Raw genomic sequence first — 25,908 nt, 5'->3', positions numbered from 1 at the left:
GCGTGCGTCCAACATTGTAGTCCGCGCTGGAGAAAATACTGTTGTGGTGTAATTGTGCCCTTAAACCACCAAAGGGCTCATAAAACATTAGTATATTTCTCAGAGCTTTGATGAGCATAAATATGTTGACTGACATTTAAACAATTTAAATGCAGTGGAAATGATTTTATAACATATTTGATTTATATACAATATTTGTGCTCATTTTTTATTTATTCTTTTTTAAGAAATATTGCACATTTTCTTTTTTCCCCCATTATAAAAAAAAGTTTTTTTAAATAAATAAATGCAGTAAAACATTAAAAAATGATAAAAAATAACTTATTTTTAAAAAGTTAAAGATAAAGCACCAATGATTGTCACACACACACTTGGTTTGGCAAAATTATTCTCTGCATTTGACCCATCACCCTTGATTACCCCCTGGGAGGTGAGGGGAGCAGTGAAAAGCCGCAGTGGCCGCGCCCGGGAATCATTTTGGTGATTTGACCCCATATCCCAACCCTTGATGCTGAGTTCCAAGCAGGAAGGTAATGGGTCCCATTTTTATAGTGTTAGGTATGACTCGGCCGGGGTTTAAAATATAAAGATCTGAAGTTGTTGAAATATTTTAAGCGTTAAAAGTACAAATAAATGATATTTTATTGCTGAGTTTTACAAGCGATTGCCTTTTGGTTCCTAAAAGTGTGTATAGTCAATCTTAAGTTAATCAAACTGCATGTTTTGCACTAAAACAAAATCCCAGAACAGAAGTTGTAATTTTTTTAGTGCAAAAAAAATATTTGACACAATGAAAAATGAAGTTAAACATGTTACAAGCACAACTCTGACCAGGGTTCAATCTGTGTACATCACATTGCCAGGCCAGCACTAACTGTGCGCCGCTGTCATTATATTTTTATTAGTGTTGGAGCAGGAAGGGGCTAGGAATAGCAGTAAAACATTTAATTTGAAGCATTCTGTAATTAAATAATTGCCATTTTACATGCGCTTTCACGCAAACAATAATATTAAGGACCGAAATGGTGCCGAAAATTTTTTTTAGGAGTGGTGCTGAAATGCTTAAAAGAGAACATTGGATAAAACTAACGACCTCACGTTTTCTCTAATTGCAAGCTAGTTAGCATTAGCATGTTTGTAGGCTTAACCAGTAAACAAACAAAAACAATATGATCTCATGCTACGCTATGACATAGCCCTGAATCATTTTAGCCATTCATTTGCTTTCAGTCCAATGGATGTAGATCCAAATTGAACCCTTGCCGTCAGATTTGTATATCCTCATTTTTTTATTACAAAAAGATGCATACCTGCGCGGTGAAAGGGGTCGTTGGTGTTGAAGACGGTGGTGAAAAAGCTGAAGGGGAAGGCGCCGATGCCGAACGACATGTGAAAACCAGTGTCGCTGAAGCCCTGGAACATCTGGAGGCACCGCCGATGTTAAATTGAATATGTGGAGACAAAAGTAAAAGAGACGCTTAATATTTGTTTATTTTTATACAATAAATTCATATTATATATATATCTACATACATATACATATATATATATATATCCATCCATCCATTTTCTACCGCTTATTTATATATATTTTATATATATATATATATATATATATATATATATATATATATACAAACCCCGTTTCCATATGAGTTGGGAAATTTTGTTAGATGTAAATATAAACGGAATACAATGATTTGCAAATCATTTTCAACCCATATTCAGTTGAATATGCTACAAAGACAACATATTTGAAGTTAAAACTGATAAACATTTTTTTTTTTCCAAATAATCATTAATTTTACAATTTGATGCCAGCAAAACGTGACAAAGACGTTGGGAAAGGTGGCAATAAGTACTGATAAAGCTGAGGAATGCTCATCAAACACTTATTTGGAACATCCCACAGGTGTGCAGGCTAATTGGGAACAGTTGGGTGCCATGATTGGGGAGAAAAGCAGCTTCCATGAAATGCTAAGTAATTCACAAACAAGGATGGGGCGAGGGTCACCAATTTGCAAGCAAATTGTCGAACAGTTTTAGAACAACATTTCTCAACGAGCTATTGCAAGGAATTCAGGGATTTTACCATCTAAGGTCCGTAAAATCATCAAAAGGTTCAGAGAATCTGGAGAAATCACTGCACGTAAGCGATGATATTACGGACCTTTGACCCCTCAGGCGGTACTGCATCAGAAACCGACATCAGTGTGTAAAGGATATCACCACATGGGCTCCGGAACATTTCATAAAACCACTGTCAGTAACTACAGTTGGTCGCTACATCTGTAAGTGCAAGTTAAAACTCTACTATGCAAAACGAAAGCCATTTATCAACAACACCAAGGAACGCCGCCGGCTTCGCTGGGCCCGAGATCATCTGTGATGGATTGATGTAAAGTGTTCTGTGGTCTGACGAGTCCATATTTCAAATTATATTTGGAAACTGTGGACGTGGTGTCCTCCGGAACAAAGAGGAAAATAACCATCCGGATTGTTATGGGCGCAAAGTTCAATAGCCAGCATCTTTGATGGTATGGGGGTGTATTAGTGCCCAAGGCATGGGTAACTTACACATTTGTGAAGGCACTATTAATGCTGAAAGGTCCATACAGGTTTTGGAGCAACATATGTTGTCATCCAAGCAACGTTATCATGGACGCCCCTCCTTATTTCAGCAAAACAATGCCAAGCCACGTGTTACAACAGCGAGGCTTCGTAGTAAAAGAGTTTGGGTACTTTCCTGGCCCGCCTGCAGTCCATACATGTCTCCCATCGAAAATGTGTGGCACATTATGAAGCGTAAAATACGACAGCGGACTGTTGAACGACTAAAGCTCTACATAAACCAAGAATGGGAAATAATTCCACTTTCAAAGCTTCAACAATTAGTTTCCTCAGTTCCCAAACGTTTATTGAGTGTTGTTAAAAGAAAATGTGATGTAACACAGTGGTGAACATGCCCTTTCCCAACTACTTTGGCACGTGTTGCAGCCATGAAATTGAAAGTTAATTATTATTTGCAAAAAAAAAAAGTTTATGAGTTTGAACATCAAATATCTTGTCTTTGTAGTGCATTCAATTGAATATGGGTTGAAAAAGATTTGCAAATCATTGTATTCCGTCCATATTTACATCCAACAATTTCCCAATTCATATGGAAACTGGGTTTGTGTAGATATATCTATATATATATATATATATATATATATATCAACACACAGATATATTATAAATATAATAAATGTATACATACATGTATGTACATGTATGTATACATATACATACATGTACAGTCATGGTCAAAAGTTTACATACACTTGTAAGGAACTTAATGTCATGGCTATCTTTTGTTTCTAATAATTTCTACAATACTTTCTAATAATTTCTTTTGACTACGACCGTATACAGCACAGGCCAAAAGTTTGGACACACCTTCTCATTCAATGGGTTTTCTTCATCCATCCATCCATTCATTTTTCTACCGTTTATTCCCTTTGGGGTCACGGGGGGCACTGGTGCCTATCTCAGCTACAATCGGGCGGAAGGCGGGGTACATTTTCATGACTATTTACATTGGAGATTGTCACTGAAGGCATCAAAACTATGAATGAACACGTGGAGTTTTCTTCCGCTTATCCCTTTTCGTTGCAGGGGGTGCTGGAGCACAAAAACGGTGAACTAACTGAAAACATGTCCTATATTCTATCCAGATTCTTCAAAATAGCCAACCTTTTCTCTGATCACAGTTTTGCACACTCTTAGCATTTTTATGATGAGCTTCAAGACGTAGTCAACTGAAATAGTTTTTACTTCACAAATGTCATAGTTTTGATGCCTTCAGTGACAATCTACAATGTAAATAGTCATGAAAATAAAGAAAATAATGGATTAGATTTATATCGCGCTTTTCTATTGTTAGATACTCACAGCGCTCACAGAGAAGTGGAACCCATCATTCATTCACACCTGGTGGTGGTAAGCTACATCTGTAGCCACAGCTACCCTGGTTTAGACTGACGTAAGCGTGGCTGCCAGTTTGCGCCTACGGCCCCTCCGACCATCACCTATCATTCATTCATCAGTGTGAGCGGCACCGGGGGCAAGGGTGAAGTGTCCTACCCAAGGACACAACGGCAGCGATTTGGATGTCAATAAGCTGGAAGCGAACCTGCAAGCCTCAGGTTTCTGGCACGGCCGTTCTACCCACTACGCCATGCCGCCCCTAAAATGCATTGAAATGAGAAACTTTTGGCCTGCACTGTACATACATGTATACATACATATACATATACATTAGGGCTGCGAATCTTTGGGTGTCCCACGATTCGATTCAATATCGATTCTTGGTGTCGCAATTCGATTATAAATTGATTTTTTTCGATTCAACACGATTCTCGATTCAAAACAATTCTGTATTCATTCAATACATAGGATTTCAGCAGGATCTACCCCAGTCTACTGACATGCTCGCAGAGTAGTAGATTTAAAAAAAAAAGCTTTTATAATTGTAAAGGACAATGTTTTATCAACTGATTGCAATGATGTAAATTTTTTAAACTATTAAACACACCAAAATTATGACTTATTTTATATTTGTGTAAATATTGGACACAGTGTGTTGTCAAGCTTATGAGATGCGATGCAAGTGTAAGCCACTGTGACACTATTGTTCTTTTTTTAAATTTTTATAAATGTCTAATGATAATGTCAATGAGGGATTTTTAATAACGGCTATGCTGAAATTATAACGAATATTGATACTGTTGTTGATAATATTCATTTTTGTTTCACTACTTTTGGTTTGTTCTGTGTTGTGTTTGTCTCCTCAATTGCTGTGTTTATCGCAGTTCTGAGTGTTGCGGGGTCAGGTTTGGTTTTGGAATTGGATTGCATTGTTATGGTATTGCTGTGTATTGGTTTGTTGGATTGATTAAAAATAAATAAATAAATAAATAAATCGATTTAAAAAAAAAAAAAAAGAGAATCGATTCTGAATCGCACAACGTGAGAATCGCGATTCGTATACGAATTGATTTTTTCCCACACCCCTAATATGCATGTGTACAAACACACACATACATACAGTGTAATCGGATATCTGTCACATCGATACTTGGAGTATAGATGAGAAAATAAGACTCACGCCGCCTCTGCTTTCTGGTTCGGTTCTCTGTCCCTGAGGCCGTGGCGGACTTTTCAACCTGAGAGCAAACGTTACCAACAGTCACTCAAAGGCACCATCACACACACACATACACACACACACGCGCACACACAAACCGTGGGTCCTCTTGACTGGAGCTCCCTCGTCCATATAATGGGATGACTTTGTCTCTGCTGATGCCAGCTTTACACACAGGACACTGTTGTCTGCTGGGCCTCGTCTCCAACCACTGGATTGGAAAAGAAATGACTAAAAAACCTCTTGTCATCACTATTTATTATTCATCTAAAAAAAAAAAACTAAACTGAAAAATTGATCCAAAATCAACTATCAGGCGGTCAAAGTGTGCTCATACTTACTTGATGGAGACAGGGCCAGCTGAAGAAAAAGAGATCATAAAAAAAGATTAATTTTTCATATCGTCATTGAACACCTTATATAAAACATGCAATGTTGTTAACCCAGCACTGCTGATAGAAATATGGTGCTGATTCAGCACAGAGTGCTGCCACGCAAACTCCGAAATAACATTTTGAAAAGGAGCTTACTTTTCCTGCATTTGAGTGCATTTCTATACTATATTTGCCACCATGATTTGATTAACGTGGAACCCGACATAAAGACCTACTGAAACCCACTACTACCGACCACGCAGTCGGATAGATTATATATCAATGATGAAATATTAACATTGCAACACTTGCCAATACGGCCGGTTTAGTTTACTAAATAGTAGTTTTAAATTTCCCGCGGAGTTTCTTGTTGAAAACGTCGTGGAATGATGACACGTGCGCGTGACGTCACGGACTGTCAGGAAATATTAGCTCAGCACTATTTGCGGCTAAAAGTCGTCTCTTTTCATCGCGCAATTAAACAGTATTCTGGACATCTGCGTTGCTGAATCTTTTGATACAATAAAATAAGCAGCGAGCACGGTCTTTCAGATTAACTGGATAAATTAGGATGAGCTAATACAACGCTAACGTTAGCTAGCTCAGGCCCCTTGTGCGTTCTCTCCGTAAAGACGTGGATTGTTTTTGTGCAGAGAACTCAGAGAATTTTGCATATAATGCTCTGTGACGCAGACCGCTCCTGCTGCAGTGCCCTCTGCTGGTTCTTCAGTGGAGTGTGTAGGTCACATGTATTTGTGCATCTGGTTTGTGGGAGGAATGTCTCATCGACACAAAAGCAAAAAAGCGATCCACGTATGCAAATGTAATACATATACAAAATCAAGCATACTTATATCGAAATCTCAAAAATATATTTACAAATACAAGTTTATTTATTCAGATTCTTGATTTATTTGTATGTCACATTTTTATATTTGTATAATTTATTTGTATATATTTTCAAATCTGAATTTACAAATATGCGTTCATTTATACAAATTATTTGTTTATTTGTATATCACATTTGTATTTGTGTATTTTTTTAATATATGCATATGTATTATATTGATATATATAAGTTGATGTGAGACAACTCTACTTCCATATTTATGTAACTAAGGAGCTTGTGAACTTATTAGACTTAGACTTCCTTTTTATTGTCATTCAAATTGGAACTTTACAAGACAGAAAACAAAATTTTGTTGCATTAGCTTCAAATACAGTCTATTCTTCAACTTCTTTACTTATACTAATGGTGTTCCTCAGGGTTCCATTTCAGGTCCCTTCTTGTGCAAGATTTGGGCTACTCAACTGGTGGTCCTCGAGTTCAGTTCCAAAAACTTGTGAGAGGCTCACATTTTAGCAGCAGATTCTTAAAACCACTAGAGTGCTGTCATAAAAATGATGTTTGATCAGCTTATTTGCAGAAGCTCTGTCAGCCAGACTACAAATAAATCAATTATCAGCCAGGGTGGATCGGCTTTTGTGCACTGAATTGAAAGGCATTAATCGATCAAATACTTTTTCCACAAAAATGGGCCGATACTAGTGTTGTCCCGATACCAATATTTTGGTACTGGTACCAAAATATATTTCGATACTTTTCGGTACTTTTCTAAAAAAAGGGCAATGGGTAAAATGGGTAAAAATCTTATGATACATTATATATATTAAAGATGTCCGATAATGGCTTTTTCGCCGATATCCGATATTGTCCAACTCTTAATTACCGATATCAACCGATACCGATATATACAGTTGTGAAATTAACACATTATTATGCCTAATTTTGTTGTGATGCCCCGCTGGATGCATTAAACAATGTAAAAAGGTTTTCCAAAATTGATCAAATCAAGTTATGGAAAAAAATGCCAACATGGCACTGCCAAATTTATTATTGAAGTCACGAAGTGCATTTTTTTTTTTAACAAGCCTCAAAACAGCAGCTTGGAATTTGGGACATGCTCTCGCAGGGAGAGCATGAGGAGGTTGAGGTGTGTGTGGGGGGATTGTATATTGTAGTCTCCCGGAAGAGTTAGTGCTGCAAGGGGTTGTAGTTTTTGTTCTGTTGTGTTTATGTTGTGTTACGGTGCGAATGTTCTCCCGAAATGTTTGTCATTCTTGTTTGGCGTGGGTTCACAGTGTGGCGATTATTTGTAACAGTGTTAAAGTTGATTATACGGCCACCCTCAGTATGACCTGTATGGCTGTTGACCAAGTATGCTTGCATTCACTTGTGTGTGTGAAAAGCCGTAGATATTATGTGACTGGGCTGGCACGCAAAGGCAGTGCCTTTAAGGTTTACTGGCGCTCTGTACTCCTCCCTACGTCTGTGTACACAGCTGCGTTTTAAAAAGTCATAAGTTTTACTTTTTGAAATCGATACCGATAATTTAGAAACCGATACCGATAATTTCCTATATTACATTTTAGCTGAGATAGGCACCAAGTGCCCCCCTCGACTCCAAAGGGAATAAGCGGTAGAAAATGAATGGATGGATACATTTTAAAGCATTTATCGGCTGATAATATCGGCAGTCCGATATTATCGGACATCTCTAAAATGTTTTTTATTGCAAGATGGGGTACTTTTTAGAGGCGTATAGTACCGTATATGATTCATTAGTATCACGGTACTATACTAATACCGGTATACCGTACAACCCTAGTGTCATAATTGGTGGTCTGTATTGTTTTTTATTTTCAATCTAAAACTCCTTCGGTTCCTGTTTTTTGTGCACCCTTGTTTGTTTGAGTTACCATGGTTACTTATTATTTCCACCTGCTTATGATTAGTGTTCACCCGCTCACCTGCTGCCTGAGCACTAATCAGAGACATTATTTAAACCTGCCTTGCCCTCCAGTGAGTGCTGGAGTATTGTTTGATGTTTGCGGTTTGCTGTGGACTGCCTTTTTCTTGGAAGCTGAGAGATATTCCCTGGATCCCGACTCCTGTCCGGTTTGTGTTTTCCTCTTGCCTTATTTTTTGAACATTAAAACCATGTTTTAATTTTCCTAGCCTATCATCTCTGCATTTTGGGGTTCGTCACCAACACCACGTGACACCTAGCCGATATTGATTTTTTTTTTTAGTCCTTTTGAGTTTTCGTGAAGTTGTTTACAAAGGTAAATATGGTAGACATAATAAATTTATTTAATTAAAAGAGTTTAAAACACCACATTTGTCAATATAAACAAGTATCAAATAATCATAGTTGCATATTACTAGCACGTCCAAAGTCTCCAAAGCAGAGGAGTATTAGAAAACATCCAGTAAAAAATGTGTTCACGTCATTCAATTTATTCAATTGAGCTTAACTCAAACATCCTTTGTTGATGCAGATTGCTGACATTCCTTTGGAACGTGCAAACAATGGAACAAAGCACGCATCAGAATCAGATTAAACAAAAAGATAGCAATGCCGGTCTCAAACTGACAGACTTTATAGCACAACTGTTTGAAAGGAGCAAAGGATTGCCTCATCACTACCATCTCAATTGTGATGACTCATGACGTTGTTGTATGTTTCCATCTACAGCCTGCAGACATTTCAAAGATGTTCGATCTACATTTTCTGCTGTCACATGATAAAGTGGAAAAGTCACCATGGGATAGTGAGTATCAAATCATTTTATTCCCTATTTCCTGTTGAAACCACAATCAAATGTTCTGTTATATCATTACATAGCAGCCTTGAAATATATTTAACAGAAACAGCCTGGAGTCTATTTGGGGCAAGACCTCTATTCAAATATATTTTAACTTGTTTATAAATTATATTTCTGTTTTGACTCTAATGTAAAAAATAGTTTTTCCAAAATAAACAGTAATAGTAAGTAATTATTACTTTTTATTTTTTTGTGTCCTGTCCAGCTTCTCAGGCAAATCATATAGTTGATGTATATGCCCATATCGGCTGTTCCTACACAAAAGAAAAGTGTAGGATATTTCTCTTGTTGCCTTATTTGTATTTACATTTTTAAAATGTATTTTTATTATCATTTGGTGCAGCCGGGCGGGAGCAGGAGGGGATAGAAAGAGAAAAAAAGGAGGACGGATGGGGAAATTGTGGGATTAGACAGAGAGATAAAAACAACAGCAAACACAATATCAACAACAACAATAGAGCATCATTCAGCATCTACATGGTGCCGCTAGGTGACATCATACGCAAATACGGTATTAGCTTTCACTGTTATGCTGATGACACCCAACTCTACATGCCCCTAAAGCTGACCAACACGCCGGATTGTAGTCAGCTGGAGGAGTGTCTTAATGAAATTAAACAATGGATGTCCGCTAACTTTTTGCAACTCAACGCCAAAAAAACGGAAATGCTGATTATCGGTCCTTCTAGACACCGAACTCTATTTAATAATACAACTCTAACATTTGACAACCAATTAATTAAACAAGGCGACACGGTAAAGAATCTGGGTATTATCTTCGACCCAACTCTCTCCTTTGAGGCACACATTAAAAGCGTTACTAAAACGGCCTTCTTTCATCTCCGTAATATCGCTAAAATTCGCTCCATTCTGTCCACTAAAGACGCCGAGATCATTATCCATGCGTTTGTTACGTCTCGCCTCGACTACTGTAACGTATTATTTTCGGGTCTCCCCATGTCTAGCATTAAAAGATTACAGTTGGTACAAAATGCGGCTGCTAGACTTTTGACAAGAACAAGAAAGTTTGATCACATTACGCCTGCACTGGCTTCCTGTGCACTTAAGATGTGACTTTAAGGTTTTACTACTTACGTATAAAATACTACACGGTCTAGCTCCATCCTATCTTGCCGATTGTATTGTACCATATGTCCCGGCAAGAAATCTGCGTTCAAAGGACTCCGGCTTATTAGTGATTCCCAAAGCCCAAAAAAAGTCTGCGGGCTATAGAGCGTTTTCATTTCGGGCTCCAGTACTCTGGAATGCCCTCCCGGTAACAGTTCGAGATGCCACCTCAGTAGAAGCATTTAAGTCTCACCTTAAAACTCATTTGTATACTCTAGCCTTTAAATAGACTCCCTTTTCAGACCAGTTGATCTGCCGTTTCTTTTCTTTTTCTTCTATGTCCCACTCTCCCTTGTGGAGGGGGTCCGATCCGGTGGCCATGTACTGCTTGCCTGTGTATCGGCTGGGGACATCTGCCTCCGCTTGGGATGGTTTCCTGATTGCTCCGCTGTGAACGGGACTCTCGCTGCTGTGTTGGATCCGCTTTGGACTGGACTCTCGCGACTGTGTTGGATCCATTGTGGATTGAACTTTCACAGTATCATTTTAGACCCGCTCGACATCCATTGCTTTCCTCCTCTCCGAGGTTCTCATAGTCATCATTGTCACCGACGTCCCACTGGGTCATTATTGTCACCGATGTCCCACTGGGTGTGAGTTTTCCTTGCCCTTATGTGGGCCTACCGAGGATGTCGTGGTGGTTTGTGCAGCCCTTTGAGACACTAGTGATTTAGGGCTATATAAGTAAACATTGATTGATTGATTGATTGATAGTATATGTACAAATATGATGGTAAAAGTTTTAGCAAAGAAGCAGTTAGTGATATAAATAATACAGAAATGACAATGAGCATTATTACACTACAAATACCAATAGAAATAGCGCTATTGATCATGAACAATACCAATAATTTACCTCTATGATCAACAACACAGTTGTTCAAATGCAACAATACATATACATAATGATGACTAAAGATACAAAAGAATGCAGAAAAATTCAGGGAAAGAAAGAGAAGCAACCTATATTAACCTTGTAGATTGTTATAGTAACAATATTATTTAATTATAATAAAATAATTGTGTGAATGCTGAAAAGCATTAACATGCTAACTTTAGCTAATTTTGCAGGTGCAGACTCATAGCTAGGACTTCACACACGCTACCTGTTAGCATGCTACAGTAACCATGAAAGCATGCTAATATTTATAGTTAATTTTACAGGTGTATACCCAAGAGTCATATAACATAGTTCCGCTGCTAGCTTCTTTAGCAGGCCAACATTAGCATGTTAGCTTTTTTAGCTAGTTTTGTTGCTATGCACCTTATTGATACTGCCACGTTAAAAAAATTGTGAATGCTAAAAAGCATTACCGTTTTAGCTAATTTTGCAGGCGTACACTTCATTCGTAACTTAGTACTTGACACATGCTACATGTTAGCATGCTAACGATAACATGTACGGATACTAAGTTTAATAGCTAATTTTGCAGGTGTGTACCTCAGTCATTACTTGACACATGCTAACTATTAGGAAGCCAACATTAGCATATAAACCTTTTTTTTTTTAGCTAGTTTTGTTGATATGCACCTTGGTGTTGTATATTTTGTAAAATTGATGCTATCTGGGTGGGCAGCGTTTTAGTTCCGCTTCAACTCTTACAGCTAAAATAGTTGCATCTCATTAAAAAATAACATAATTATTGTGTGAATAATAAAAACATTCATTGTTAACTTTCATAGCTAATTTCATAACTTGGTACTAGACACATGCTACCATTAGCATGTTTTTTTTTTTTAGCAAGTTTTGATACGTGCTTTAGTCGCATATTTTGTATGAAAAAAATATGAATACAACTTTTATATCTAATTAAAACAATGACAACTTTTGAGTGAATGCTGAAAGGCTTCCATTGTGTGTAGCTGAAAAGCCTTAGCATGCTAACTTTTTTGATAATTTTGCAGACATACACTTCAGAAGACGCTTAGCTAACTTTCATAGCTAATTTTGCATTCGTACATCTCAATCATAACTTGGTACTTGACACGTGATAACATTAGCATATTAGTTTTTGTAGCTAGTTTTGTTGCACGTGCCTTATAATTGCATATTTTGTAAAAAAAAAAAAAATGTATGAATACAAATTTGATATCTAATTAAAACAATAGCATAACGTTTGTGTGAATGCTGAAAGGTTTCCATTTTGTGTATGCTGAAAAGCATTAGCATGCTAACTTTTTAGCTAATTTTACAGGTGTACACCTTCCTCAGTCATAAAAATGGCACCTGACACATGCTAACTTTTAGCATGCTAACGTTATCATGTTACATATTATAGCTTCCTTTGCAGGTGTACACCTAACAGACATAGCTACTTGACACATGTTTACTGTAAGCACATTAGCTTTATTTTGTAAATCTACACATTCCAGATTAGCTTTAGCTTTTCACCATTCACACAGATTTTTACGACAGTGGATATTGTAGTTACAATACTATAAAGTATAATAATGTGTACCAATATTGTTATTAAATGTAAACATTAAAACAAATAATTACATAACAAAAAAATAACAAAATCATTTAATTAAACAGTTATCCATAGCCACATCGTACTTCAAAGATTGTGGCTTCACTCTATCGCAGATTTTTTTTAAACATATTTGTGTTGTAAATTCAGCATTTTAAGAATAAAAAAAACTACATAAACTACCACTAGAGTAACTTGTCAGTAGATGAGCTCAATCCGGAGAACACTGTTCAGTATTTTGACCATTGATTGACTCAGCCTCAGGCAGCATTACTATGTTGAATTTTAAAAGTATAAAGGTGAGTATATGGGTGTTATTTCATATCTACAGGGCTTTAAAATGTTAAAAAAAAGGTCAGTCTTTTTTTGCACTAGCTATAACAATATTCAACATATAATTCTACTTCTCGGAAATCCATATAACACGGTCAGACCAGGAACCAATTATTTACTGTATCATTTTTGTGGACAAGGTTGTGCCAACCCTCATCATGCATTATGTGATTAGACATTATTGTCATATATAAATTCAACAATAAATGTTTTCATTCTATGGCGGTTTTCCCTTAATCAGTTAAGAAGTCATAAAAAGCTTTGAAAATGCTTAAATGTGTTATTTCCTTATGCTTTTTGCTTCTTTTTTATTGTTGCTCACTGTCTTTGGAATTGATTGTGAGCTGAAGTGCTTTACTGAGTTCGGGAATGACAAACGGGACATTTACACATACAGATGTGGGTGGATAAAACATGCTGCCGCCGCACAGGCAGTCAAATCACTTTCGTTTCTACTGATAAGATCTGGAGTTGGGTGAAACATCAGGAAATTGCAGGAATTACATAATCACAAAACATTCTGCTTCTTTGGGTTTACACACATTTACAGTGCATTTTATGATAGATTTGTTAGTAAATAATTTTTTTTTTTTTTGTATATAAAATATGATTACACATATATTTGATTGCGTGAAATAAGTATTTGATCCCTAAGCCAAACAAGACTAGAGAAACCCTTTTCGACAAACACAAAGTTTAAATGTTTCTTGTACAAAACCAAAAACCAATGGAGTTGGCACATTGTGTTATTTGTAAATAAAAACAGAATACCAATATTTTCAAATCCTTTTCAACTTATATTCAATTGAATAGACTGAAAAGACAAGATATTTAATGTTCAAACTGAGAAATGTATTCTTTTTTTTTTTTGCAAATAATCATTAACTCGGAATTTAATGGCAGCAACTCATTGCAAACAAGTTTGCACAGGGGCATTTTTACCACTGTGTTACATGGCCTTTCCTTTTAACAACACTCTGTAAAGGTTTGGGATCTGAGGAGAGCAATTTTTGAAGCTTTTCAGGTGGAATTATTTCCCATTCTTTCTTGATGTGCAGCTTAAGTTGTTCAACAGTCCAGGGTCTCCGTTGTGGTATTTTACGCTTCATAATGTGCCACACATTTTCAATGGGAGACAGGTTTGGTCTACAGGCAGGCCAGTCTAGTACCCGAAATCTTTACTATGAAACCATGCTGTTGTAACACGTGAAGAATGTGGCTTTGCATTGTCTTGCTGAAATAAGCAGGGGCGTCCATGATAACGTTGCCTGGATGACAACTTATGTTGTTCCAAAACCTGTACGTACCTTTCAGCGTTAATGGGGCCTCCACAGATGTGTAAGTTACCCATGCCTTGGACACTAATGCACCCTCAATACCATCACAGATGCTGGCTTTTGAACTTTGCGCTTATAACAATCCGGATGGTTCTTTTCCACTTTGGTCCAGAGAACACGACGTCCACAGTTTCCGAAAAACAATTTGAAATGTGGACTCATCAGACCACAGAATACTTTTCCACTTTGCATCAGTCCATCTTAGTTGAGCTCGATCCCAGCGAAGCCGGCGGCGTTTCGGGGTGTTGTTGATAAATGTTTTTTGCTTAGCATAGTAGAGATTTAACTTGGACTTACAGATGTAGCGACAAACTGTAGTTTTCTGAAGTGTTCCTGAGCCCATGTGGGGATATCTTTTACACGCTACAATCGGTTTTCGATGCAGTACCGCCTGAGGGATCGAAGGTTTTCGGCCAGATTTTCTGAAACTTTTGATGATATTACAGACCGTAGAGGGTAAAATCCCTAAATTCATTGCAATAGCTCCTTGAGAAATGTTCTTAAACTGTTTGACAATTTGCTAACGCATTTGTTGACAAAGTGGTGACTCTCGCCCCATCCTTGCTTGTAAATGACTGAACATTTCATGGAAGCTGCTTTTATACCCAATCATGGCACCCACCTGTTCCCAATTAGCCTGTTCACCTGTGGGATGTTCCAAATAAGTGTTTGATGAGCATTCCTCAACTTACTCAGTCTTTTTTGCAACTTGTGCCAGCTTTTTTGAAACATGTTGCAGGCATCAAATTTGCAAAAAATAACACATTTTACCAGTTCGAACATTAAGTATCTTGTCTTTGCTGTGTATTCAATTGAATGTAAGTTGAAAAATATTTGCAAATCATTGTATTCTGTTTTTATTTACCATTTCCACAACGTGCCAACTTCACTGGTTTTGGGTTTTGTAGTCCACTTCTGCTTGCAGATCCTCTCCAAGTGCTGAATTTTTCAAGGCTGTTTGCTTGGCTACTTAGTTTTAGATTTTCCTCAAACTGATTATGCTGTGTCCGGATCTAAATGTTTCTTCTTGAGCCTCTCCTTGGTGGCCTGGGTCCTATGTTTTGGGACATGATTAGAATTCTGCAAGACCCATCATCTGTGTTTTGAATTAGACCACGAGGTTCTCAGGAGGCAAATCACACCCTCCTTGCAGTCTTACAGACTTACGGCCTGATTTACTAAAGGTTTGCGCGTGTTAAAAGGCGTGCAAACTTAATAGCACAGGCAAAACGTGTGCAAAGTGGACTGCATTTGTTAAGTGAGAAGAATAAGGCATCTCTACCTGACTCCTCAATAGAATGAAAAGTATATAATGATTAGCATAACACCCGCAATACTAGGAGGAGAAAATGCAAATACAGCACACGCAAAAGTGATTTAGTACCACATCACCATTTTCTTTTATTTAGCACGTTTGGAAACGTCTATTCAGCAACATCCTTTTATAATTTCATAGCTACTAGATGACTTAAGGGGCTGATTAAAAAAATGTAATTGACGTGTTTGTCATTTAATATTTCCGTTTTTTCACATAGAAAATATATGTCTAACATATATCCTGTATGATAAAACTTCTTGAGCTATGCATTTTTGCAACTTGAGCACAGTGCTGTAGTGCAGCTTCTCTACCATGCACCTTCAGCGGTGAGAAAAAAGTGGAGTGGACTGCACGGCTGCTTCTAAAATGCCCATAAAAAGTGGTACATGTCTCCTGCATGTTTGAAAACATAAAAACAAACCATAGGTAGGAGCATAACATGAATGTGCAGTAAATGAGTATTTCCGTGGCGAGGCCCCATATAGTACACGCAACATCTTAATTCAAATAAGGCAGTATGCGCCAATTTACAATTGCACACACAGTCTTAGTATAACGCAACACCCCCAATAATACAACATGCTGTCTTTGCCCATGCTGTTTACTGCCAGGTATTTAGGTCTTAGTAAATCACGCCCTTACTGTATGTACTCTTAACAAAGAAACAGCTCAAAAGCTTATTGTTTCCACCACCATGCTTGACAGTAGAGATGCTGTTGTTGGGCTCTTGTTCAAGATTTTTTTGAATTATTTTTATAAACGTGTGGCGCTCCACCCTTCATTGTCATAGTTAAACAACATTTTTGAATCCCGATCCAATTTTTTTTTTGCCTTCGATCCGATCTGATTTCAAGTGCCTATCCCAAATACCCACAATAGATTATGGTTCTCAAACTCTTTTCACCAAGAACCACCATAATGACCATTTGATTGATAAATTGAGACTTTTATTAGTAGATTGCACAGTACAGTACATATTTGGTACAATTGACCACTAAATGGTTACACCCGAATAAGTTTTTCAACTCGTTTAAGTCGGGGTCCACGTTAATCAATTCAGCCTTAAAATACAATAGCGTAGCAGACATAAATATTCATTAAAAAGGCATATACTTGTTTTTTTAAACAAGTATATTTAATACTTTTGGCTACTGTAACATTACACACATTTAAAACGGTAACACTGTGTTTAAATATGAGAAAACAAAACACTGTACTTTCATCAAGTGATGATTTGGTGTACCACTAGATGGAGCCTGTGTACCACTACAGTTTGGCAATTAAAACAATTGAAAATGTTTAACAGTAAGTAAACAAAAACACATTTTTATAAAGGTTATCTGATAAAATGTCAAATGCGCTAGTAATATTGTAAATTAAATAATGCATCACATTTGTGGTACAGAATGCTACATACAATTTATTTGTTTAGTGGCTAATGCATAATAGGTAAACAAAAGCAAAAACGACTTTTGGCTCCCATTGAAATATTTTGGGGTTTTCCCTCAAAGCCTTCCTGTAAGCATTTCCTTTGTTTGTAAACAATAACAAAAACGACCCCAAAAAATATTTATCTATAATAAGAACTACAAAAATATTGATATAATCACTTTAGTTGCATACTGATACAATATAGTAGGTATTGGTAGCATCGACATATGGGTCAATTACTTTACATTGAAGCTTTAGCGGTTAGCTTCTTGTGTCGTCCTGCTGGGTGTGTGAGTAGTATGCTTAGCCATTCATTTTCCTGTTGTCCTCCAGTGATAATGTTATTTGGGAGGAACAGTTTATTTTTTGCCAAGGTGGTGAGGATTGATATCTTAGAAGCAGCTTTGCACTGTGCAAAGACGACATTCGTTGTAACGTGCGCTCAAATTTGAGACGGTGTTTTGGCAAGACATGCACCCCCCCCTCCCCCCAGCGACGCTGAAAGGGATAAGCGGTAGTAAAATGGATGGATGAAATTATGTAGCCCTGAGCGTGAGTTCCTTTTGAAGGACTCTTTCACATGAGTATGATCTTTAGCCATGTAAACACTGGGACACAGCTGCGGTAAACATCTTCTTTTTTTTTTCTGGATTTTTGTTTAATATTCTGACTCTTTGTTAACATGAACATGCTAAAAAATATGTACTGTAACGCAATATCTTTTAATACGTACAAATATCAACAGGCGGTCAAATACTGTAGGTTAACACTGCTGACAGAGTAATTTTGCATTAAATATTGGATGGCAACTTTATTGTGAAATTGCAACAGGGCAAAAGTGATGCCATCGTATTACTGCTTTACAGATTGTTGCATCATATTACAAATACGACGATGCAAGAGTCAGGGGAGGGAAGCATGGCAACTAAATGACATTAGCAACACCTACAACAGAAATCTTCCAATTAGAATGGCAGCTATAACTGCAAGCGCAGGTGAAAAGAAAAAAAGAAAAATCTTGAGCTGTACCCAGATCATTACAGGAAATAACCTGACTATAGCTTTTTCCATGAAGTCGTCTGTTGCTAAACCAAAAGGCACATCATTGCATTACTTTCCTGTCTACAACTGGTCAACAATGGGACTTCACTTTTTAACAATTGCAAGGAGCCACAAAAGTAAGCAGTCATCAAGTTTGGCACAAAAACAGACTTTTAAAGAATGCAAGGAAACAGAAAAAAGCATTTTCAACACCTAACCAATTGTTCAAATACTCTGTATGTTTCATTCAATTGCACACATTAAACAGCAAGCATTCAGTTTCTCTCCTATACTGCTTGCAGTCCCAAACACAGGGATATTCGACTTAATAGTTTTTGGGGCCACGTTTTGAGAAAGCTCAGCAATTGGGGGCTGGATTCTTATTATCAGTCATATTTTGTATATTCCAAGGAACCAATGTCCTCTACAGCAGACATTTGATTTTGGTCAGTTATTTTGTTTTACGACCTTCGGCAAGAATATAAGTCTCTCACAAGTTTTTAAACTGAACTCGCAAGCCACCCGATTATTAAGCCCAAATAATGAAAAAGGAGGGGACCTAAAACAGAACTTTGGGGAACACCACTATTACAAACCCCGTTTCCATGAGTTGCGAAATTGTGTTAGATGTACATATAAACGGAAGACAATGATTTGCAAATCCTTTTCAACCCATATTCAGTTGAATGCACTACAAAGACAAGATATTTGATGTTCAAACTCATAAACTTTCTTTTTTTTTTTCAAATAATAATTAACTTTGAATTTCATGGCTGCAACACGTGCCAAAGTAGTTGGGAAAGAGCATGTTTACCACTGTGTTAACAACACTCAATAAACCTTTGGGAACTAAGGAAACACATTTTTGAAGCTTTTCAGGTGAAATTCTTTCCCATTCTTGTTTTATGTACAGCTTAAGTTGTTCAACAGTGTAGGGTCTCCGTTGTGGTATTTTAGGCTTCATAATACGCCACACATTTTCAATGGGAGACAGGTCTGGACTACAGGCAAGTCAGTCTAGTACCCGCACTCTTTTACTATGAAGCCACGCTGTTGTAACAAGTGACTTGGCATTGTCCTGCTGAAATAGGCAAGGGCGTCCATGATAACGTTGCTTTGACGGCAACATATGTTGCTCCAAAACCTGTATGTACCTTTCAGCATTAATGGTGCCTTCACAGATGTGTAAGTTACCCAAACATTAAGAAAGTTATGACATTTTTAACAAAAAGGTCACATCAAAAATCCTGAGCCCCATTGACTTTGGTTGATCATAAATTAGTGTATGTTCCTCCGGTTTGAAAAAATACAAAAAACTTCTTAATATTTGTCACAGGAAAATGATACTTAAATCACTGAAATCCTCCTAACATGTCCAGTCTGATCATACAGTTTTCATTTTAAGTGCATATTTTTTAAATTTTACAAACATACCTACCATTTACAAACATGCTATGCTAACTGTTGTGATGTTAGCATGCTGTTTTATCCAAGCATTTTAAATCAATTTATACATTTAAATCTGTACTTGACACCATCTTAAAAGTATCTTAGTTTTTCCGATGTAACATGCTAACATTTTATACTAGCATTCTATGTTTTACGTATCATTACTGTATTTTTGTTAGCATGCAAACAGATTATTATACTAACATTAGCATAAAACATTTTTAAAGCTAGTTATTAAATATATATTTAAGTCTTTAAAATATCTGCTGTCTTCAAGCAAGGAAGCTCAGAATAGAGATCAACCAATTATCGGCACCGATATTTGGTATTCTGACGTATATCGGTCTCAGCTTTCAACAGAACTACATCATCAGATAAGATATATACAAATATGATCTCAGAATGTATTATTTTTTTTTAAAAACAGTAAAGTAGATGAATAACAACTGCTCTAGCACCAGTCATTTTGCCCTGTATGACAAAAGTTATCTTTTTGCTGGAGACCCTTTTTTTTAATTAATTAAAAAAAGAAAACACTTTCCTTGTTAATAAATTTCCCCGAATGTGTTTTAATATCTGAATTTTTCTTGGTCTGCTCGACCGCGGCGCTCACAAACCACGCTACTGGTCTGACATTTCCTTGAAAAAATGTTTTTAAAAACCAACTTAAACCCTTGTATATATCTTTACTGACTTTTACTATTCACGTTTAAATAACTTTTGCTGCAAATTAATATCGGCTCCTAATATCTGTTCTCGACCTTCTTGACTACCGTATTTTCCGGACTATAACGCGCTCTTAAAATACTTTCATTTTCTTTAAAATCGACAGTGCGCCTTATAACTGGGTGCGCCTAATGGACAAAATAATTCTGGTTGTGCTTACCGACCTTGAAGCAATTTATTTGATACACGGTGTAATGATAAATGTGACCACCAGATGGCAGTCACAAATAGACTGCAATATAGAGCCAGTAAACACCAAAACGTAAACTGTTTCATTGAGAATATCGAACATTATACAGAGCCTTCAAAAATCCACCAACATTTTTTACAACGACTTTGATAAGCTTAGAAGCCGCACCGCTTGATGGATTGTCGGAGCATTACGGCTATCGTAGTCAGAGATACAAGTATTATTATAGTGCGTGTATAGGACCGCAAAATGCCACCCATTAGCAGACATTATCTGGGTTTTGTTTCGCAATATTATATAAAGTCAACTTTTCTTACCTTCTGGTACCTGATTATGTGTATTTGGCATCTGCATAAGTCCTGAAAATTTGTGCGAGTCCGCCTTTGAAGCCCATGTAGACACCGTAGTTTATAAGCTTATTCATTTTCTCTATCTTCTTCTTATGGGATATTTATCCCCCGCTGTTGCCATTTCTAATATAAAGTAGTGTAAAGTTCTGACTTATATCTCGCTATGGGAGCACTAATGTGGTGGGAGTGGGGCTAGACTCTTTGGCGGCGGTGGTGTCGGAGAGGAGAAATCTAGCAAAGCTCCTAACCATTATGGACAACATCTCCCACCCACTACACTCGGACCTTGCGGAGAGAATGAGCACGTTCAGTGGAAGGCTCAGACTCCCAAAATGCAACACGGAACGACACATGAGGTCCTTCATACCGACAGCCATCAGACTGTATAATGCATATGTTCCTATTTGACTGTACTTAAATTTAGAATATATTTATATTTTTCACATGTGAATAATGCTGTATAGTATTTATTGTCTATTGTGAGCGAACTGTGGTACTGAATTTCCCCCAGGAATCAATAACTACTTTCTATTTTATACTGAAAACATATCGGTGTAGTAAGTTTACATAATTCACCCACAAAATTTTTCCTGTGTTGTTGTTGCACTAGTGAGCTGCGGATGAGAAGATGCTGCTCCGTTATTGATTTAAGTAAAGTCTGAATGTCATTAAAACAGTTAGCGCCCACTTTTGACACTTTTTCAGATCTTGTCCTTGCACGCTACACCGCTACAACAAAGATGACGGGGAGAAGACGCTGTCTAAGGTGAACCACGTAAATAACACCCCCCACAAAACAGCGCATTCGTAAGTGACTTTCAGAAAGCGGTTTGAAGGTGGTCTGTAAAACATAATCTATGCAACGTTTTGACCAAAGAACCACCATTACATGTTATGTAGCCCTCAAGGTGTTTTCAATTTAGAAAAAATCTTAATATGATCCTTTTAATGTAAAAGTGGGCTTTTGTATGAAAATAGACCGGCTAATCTGAAGTGATCCTTATAATCCGTTGTGCCTGATGGTCCGAAAAATACGGCATATCGGCCCTGAAAAAAACATAACGGTCGAACACAACACAAACAGCAGGTCTATTAATTTTTTCTTGGGAAGTTTCTAGTTGCTATTAATACATAAATACGGGCAAATAAAACACCTTGCCTCCATTAGACAGCTGATATACTTGAACAAAACCCAGGGAGGATATGACATGCTCATGAAATGGCATTACATTATTTTAGCAGTTTAGCTGAAAAAAACCCCACCATACCATCAAGTACTATGTAACGACTGCAGCACAAAAGTGACAAATAAGAAAAGGGTCAGTTGCATGTTTGATTTGAAAGGTTTGGGAATGTTCTCTTTAAAGCTGCAAAATCTATGGAGCCATTTTTTGCAAGGTCTGGCAATACTTTTGGCCAGATCTGGCCATACTTTTGGCCAGATCTGGCAATACTTTTGGCCAGATATGGCAATACTTTCTGCCACATCTGGCAATACTTTCTGCCACATCTCGCCCACACTTTTTGCCACATGTGGCAATACTTTTTGCAAGATGTGTCAATACTTTTTGCCAGATATGGCAATAATTTTTTCCACATGTGGCAATACTTTTCTCTACATGTGGCAATACTTTTTTTCCACATGTGGCAATACATTTTTGCCAGATGTGGCAATACTTCTTGCCAGATGTGGCAATACTTCTTGCCACATGTGGCAATACCTTTTTCCACATGTGTAAAATACTCTTTGCCAGATGTGGTAATACTTTCTGCCAGGTGTGGCAATACATTTTGCCACATCTGGCAATACATTTTGCCACAACTGGCAATACATTTTTCCACATCTAGCAATACTTTTTGCCACAAGTGGCAATACTTTTAGCGAGATCTCGCGAAAGTTTTTTTTCCTAAGTCAGTGAACCGGTAGTAAAACAAACACAGCGATGGAGGAGCGGGAGCCTACCCATTATCTGTGCTCTTCTGTGGGACCATAATACGATTTGATGTCTTTATATGTTAGGTCAATACTAAAAGGGAAATCAATATTTTTTTCACACAAATGATTGGTAGGCTCCTCCATCGCTTTGGTCTGTTTAACGTCCAGTTGATCATCGCTGTGTTTGTTTTACGTCAGGATCACTGACATAGGAAAGAAACCTTTTGCGAGATCTCGCAAAACATTTTTTCCTCCATGTCCCTTTAGGGCAGGGGTTGGCAACCTTTACCACTCAAAGAACCATTTTGACCCGTTTCACAAACCAAAGAAAACAATAGGAGCCACATAACTGTTTTGAAATTTATGATGAAATAATACTGCATACAGAGTTATTTGTTTTGCTTTGTGCTATGTATAAACCAGGGGTCTCAGACTCACCGCCTGCACCTTAATATGAAAATATAAAGTTAGTGTGGCCCGCGAGTTTTATATGAATGCCACTTGACAGCGTCACACCTGCCAACCCTCCCAATATTCCAGGGAGACTCCCGAATTCCAGAGTGATTATTCTCTTGAATGTACGCTGGTGTTCACCCATTGAACAATAATAAGGGCGTACAATGATGGCACCACCGCTAGCGCCCTCTACAGCTTGTACAAATAGCTTGCCAGCCCAAAGAACTGTTTGACGAGGCTATTGCAGACACACGTAAGAGACTGCAAGGCATCCTTATTCAACAGCAATACAGGTCACACTGAGGGTGGCCGTTTAAACAACTTTAACTCGGTATAGCTCGGTTGGTAGAGTGGCCGTGCCAGCAACTTGAAGGTTGCAGGTTCAATCCCCGCTTCCGCCATCCTAGTCCCTGCTGTTGTGTCCTTGGGCAAGACACTTTACCCACCTGCTCCCAGTGCCACCCACACTGGTTTGAATGTAAAAATTAGATATTGGGTTTCACTATGTAAAGCGCTTTGAGTCATTAGAGAAAAAGCTCTATATAAATATAATTCACTTCACTTCAACACTCTTACTAATATGTGCCACACTGTGAACCCACACCAAACACATTTCAGGAGAACAGCCGCAGTATAACACAACATAAACACTACAGAACAAATACCCAGCATCCCATGTATCCCTGACTCTTCCGGGCTACATTATACACCCAGCTACCACCACCGCAACCCCCACCCCTCCGTGCGTCGGTTGAGGTGGGCGGGGTTGGGTGTATTACGTAGCCCGGAATAGTCAGGGATGCATGGGATTCTGAGTATCTGGTCTGTAGTGTTTATGTTGTGTTATAGTGAGGATGTTCTCCCGAAAAGTGTTTGTCATTCTTGTTTGGTGTGTGGCAAATATTAGTAAGAGTGTTAAAGTTGTTCATATCACAACAGTGTGTATATCACATACAGTGAGACCTGTATGGCTGTTGAGCAAGTATGCCTTGCAGTAGCGTATGCGTTCAGATAGAGGTTGCATCCGTAATGTGACCGGCACGCTGATAGCACGTAGAAAGGGTGTTAGAGGCATTGTCATCACGGCACGTCCTCAAAGTTGAAGTCTGGGTGAAAATCGAAAAATGTTAACCCGGGAGATTTCTGATAGAGACACTGAAACTTGGAAATCTACCGGACTTCTCCGGGCGGTCGGCAGGTATGCGGCTGAGCCACATCAGAGTGGTCAAAGAGCCGCATGCGGCTCCGGAGCCGCGGGTTGCCGACCCCTGCTTTAGGGGCTCCGTAAAAATCTCCATAAGTTAACTGCGCAGGTTAATGTGTCAGCCATGAACTAAGGTGCCTTCCACCAAAACATACGATAAGTTCAGCACGTACCAAACTGTAGGTGCAAAGATCACTCCGGCTCTATCAGACCCTTCTAGGCGATTGCGCTTGTTATGAAGAAGTTCTAATGACACAACGATTAACTATTAGTCTCCTCCGTCATTGTGGATGGGCGTGATTGCATCTTTAAAACAGCCCATACGAAAGTAAATAAAGGCCGCACAGTCACCACACACACAAGCCGGGTTTGATAATAAAATATGACATTTTTGGGGGGGGAAAGAAGTAAGTCGGTAAATACCAGAAGAGGTGTCCGCACATACTGATGACAGCGTCCCTGGCAGTGTCCAAACAAATGTTGCACTCGAAGGTGGCTCGCTCCCGTTCGCCTTCCCCGTTGCTGCCGCCCGCTCCATCGCGATCTTTGCTGCTCTCCCCGCCCGGGACTCCCCCTCTGCTGGCCGGTCCGCCGTCACTCGAGAACCGGGGATCCGCGGCCGCCATAGTACGTCCTGTGCAGGTGAAAGGGGTCACGCACCGAGCTGTCACACAAGGGCCCGGCCAGGGCTAACGTTAGCTGTGAATCACAAGCGACGAGTGGGCTGCCTGTCACTAACATAAAGCTATGTATGTGACGTACTTCCGGAATACAGATGTCCGTTTCCGGGGAAAACAAACCACCGCCTACCGATCATAAATCAAATCCGAAATGTATTTTAATAATATACCATAAGTAATTGTGTGAAAGTAATGTAAATTATATATTCATGAATACATACAATTAATATGTAATATATATACAGTGGGGCAAAAAAGTATTTAGTCAGCCACCGAGTGTGCAAGTTTTCCCACTTAAAATAATGACAGAGGTATGTAATTTTCATCATAGGTACACTTCAACTGTGAGACAGAATGTGAAAAAAAAAAAATCCAGGAATTCAAATTGTAGGAACTTTAAAGAATTTATGGTGGAAAATAAGTATTTGGTCAACCATACAAAGCTCTCACTGATGGAAGGAGGTTTTGGCTCAAAATCTCATGATACATGGCCCCATTCATTATTTCCTTAACACGGATCAATCGTCCTGTCCCCTTAGCAGAAAAACAGCCCCAAAGCATGATGTTTCCACCCCCATGCATCACAGTAAGTGTGGTGTTCTTGGGAAGCAACTCAGTATTATTCTT

General features: G+C 38.1%; 1 protein-coding gene across 1 annotated transcript in view; it reads right to left on the bottom strand.

Annotated features, from left to right (window-relative positions):
• rnf5 (ring finger protein 5) overlaps window positions 1-25,368 on the bottom strand; it is a 32,739-nt gene extending 7,371 nt beyond the window's left edge. Inside the window, exons 1-5 of the mRNA XM_061882077.1 lie at window positions 25,025-25,368; window positions 5,530-5,548; window positions 5,287-5,399; window positions 5,150-5,207; window positions 1,311-1,422 (exon numbers count right to left, since the gene is read on the bottom strand). Coding sequence (XP_061738061.1) covers window positions 1,311-1,422; window positions 5,150-5,207; window positions 5,287-5,399; window positions 5,530-5,548; window positions 25,025-25,227 — 505 coding nt within the window. The 5' untranslated portion in view covers window positions 25,228-25,368. The remainder of the gene's footprint in view (window positions 1-1,310; window positions 1,423-5,149; window positions 5,208-5,286; window positions 5,400-5,529; window positions 5,549-25,024) is intronic.
• Between the last annotated feature and the right edge of the window lie 540 nt (window positions 25,369-25,908).

This window comes from Nerophis ophidion, linkage group LG21 (genome assembly GCF_033978795.1).
Source record: "Nerophis ophidion isolate RoL-2023_Sa linkage group LG21, RoL_Noph_v1.0, whole genome shotgun sequence".
Lineage (NCBI taxonomy): Eukaryota > Metazoa > Chordata > Actinopteri > Syngnathiformes > Syngnathidae > Nerophis > Nerophis ophidion.
The sequence above is the reverse complement of the archived record's forward strand: the minus strand, read 5'-3'. Positions and strand labels throughout refer to the sequence as shown.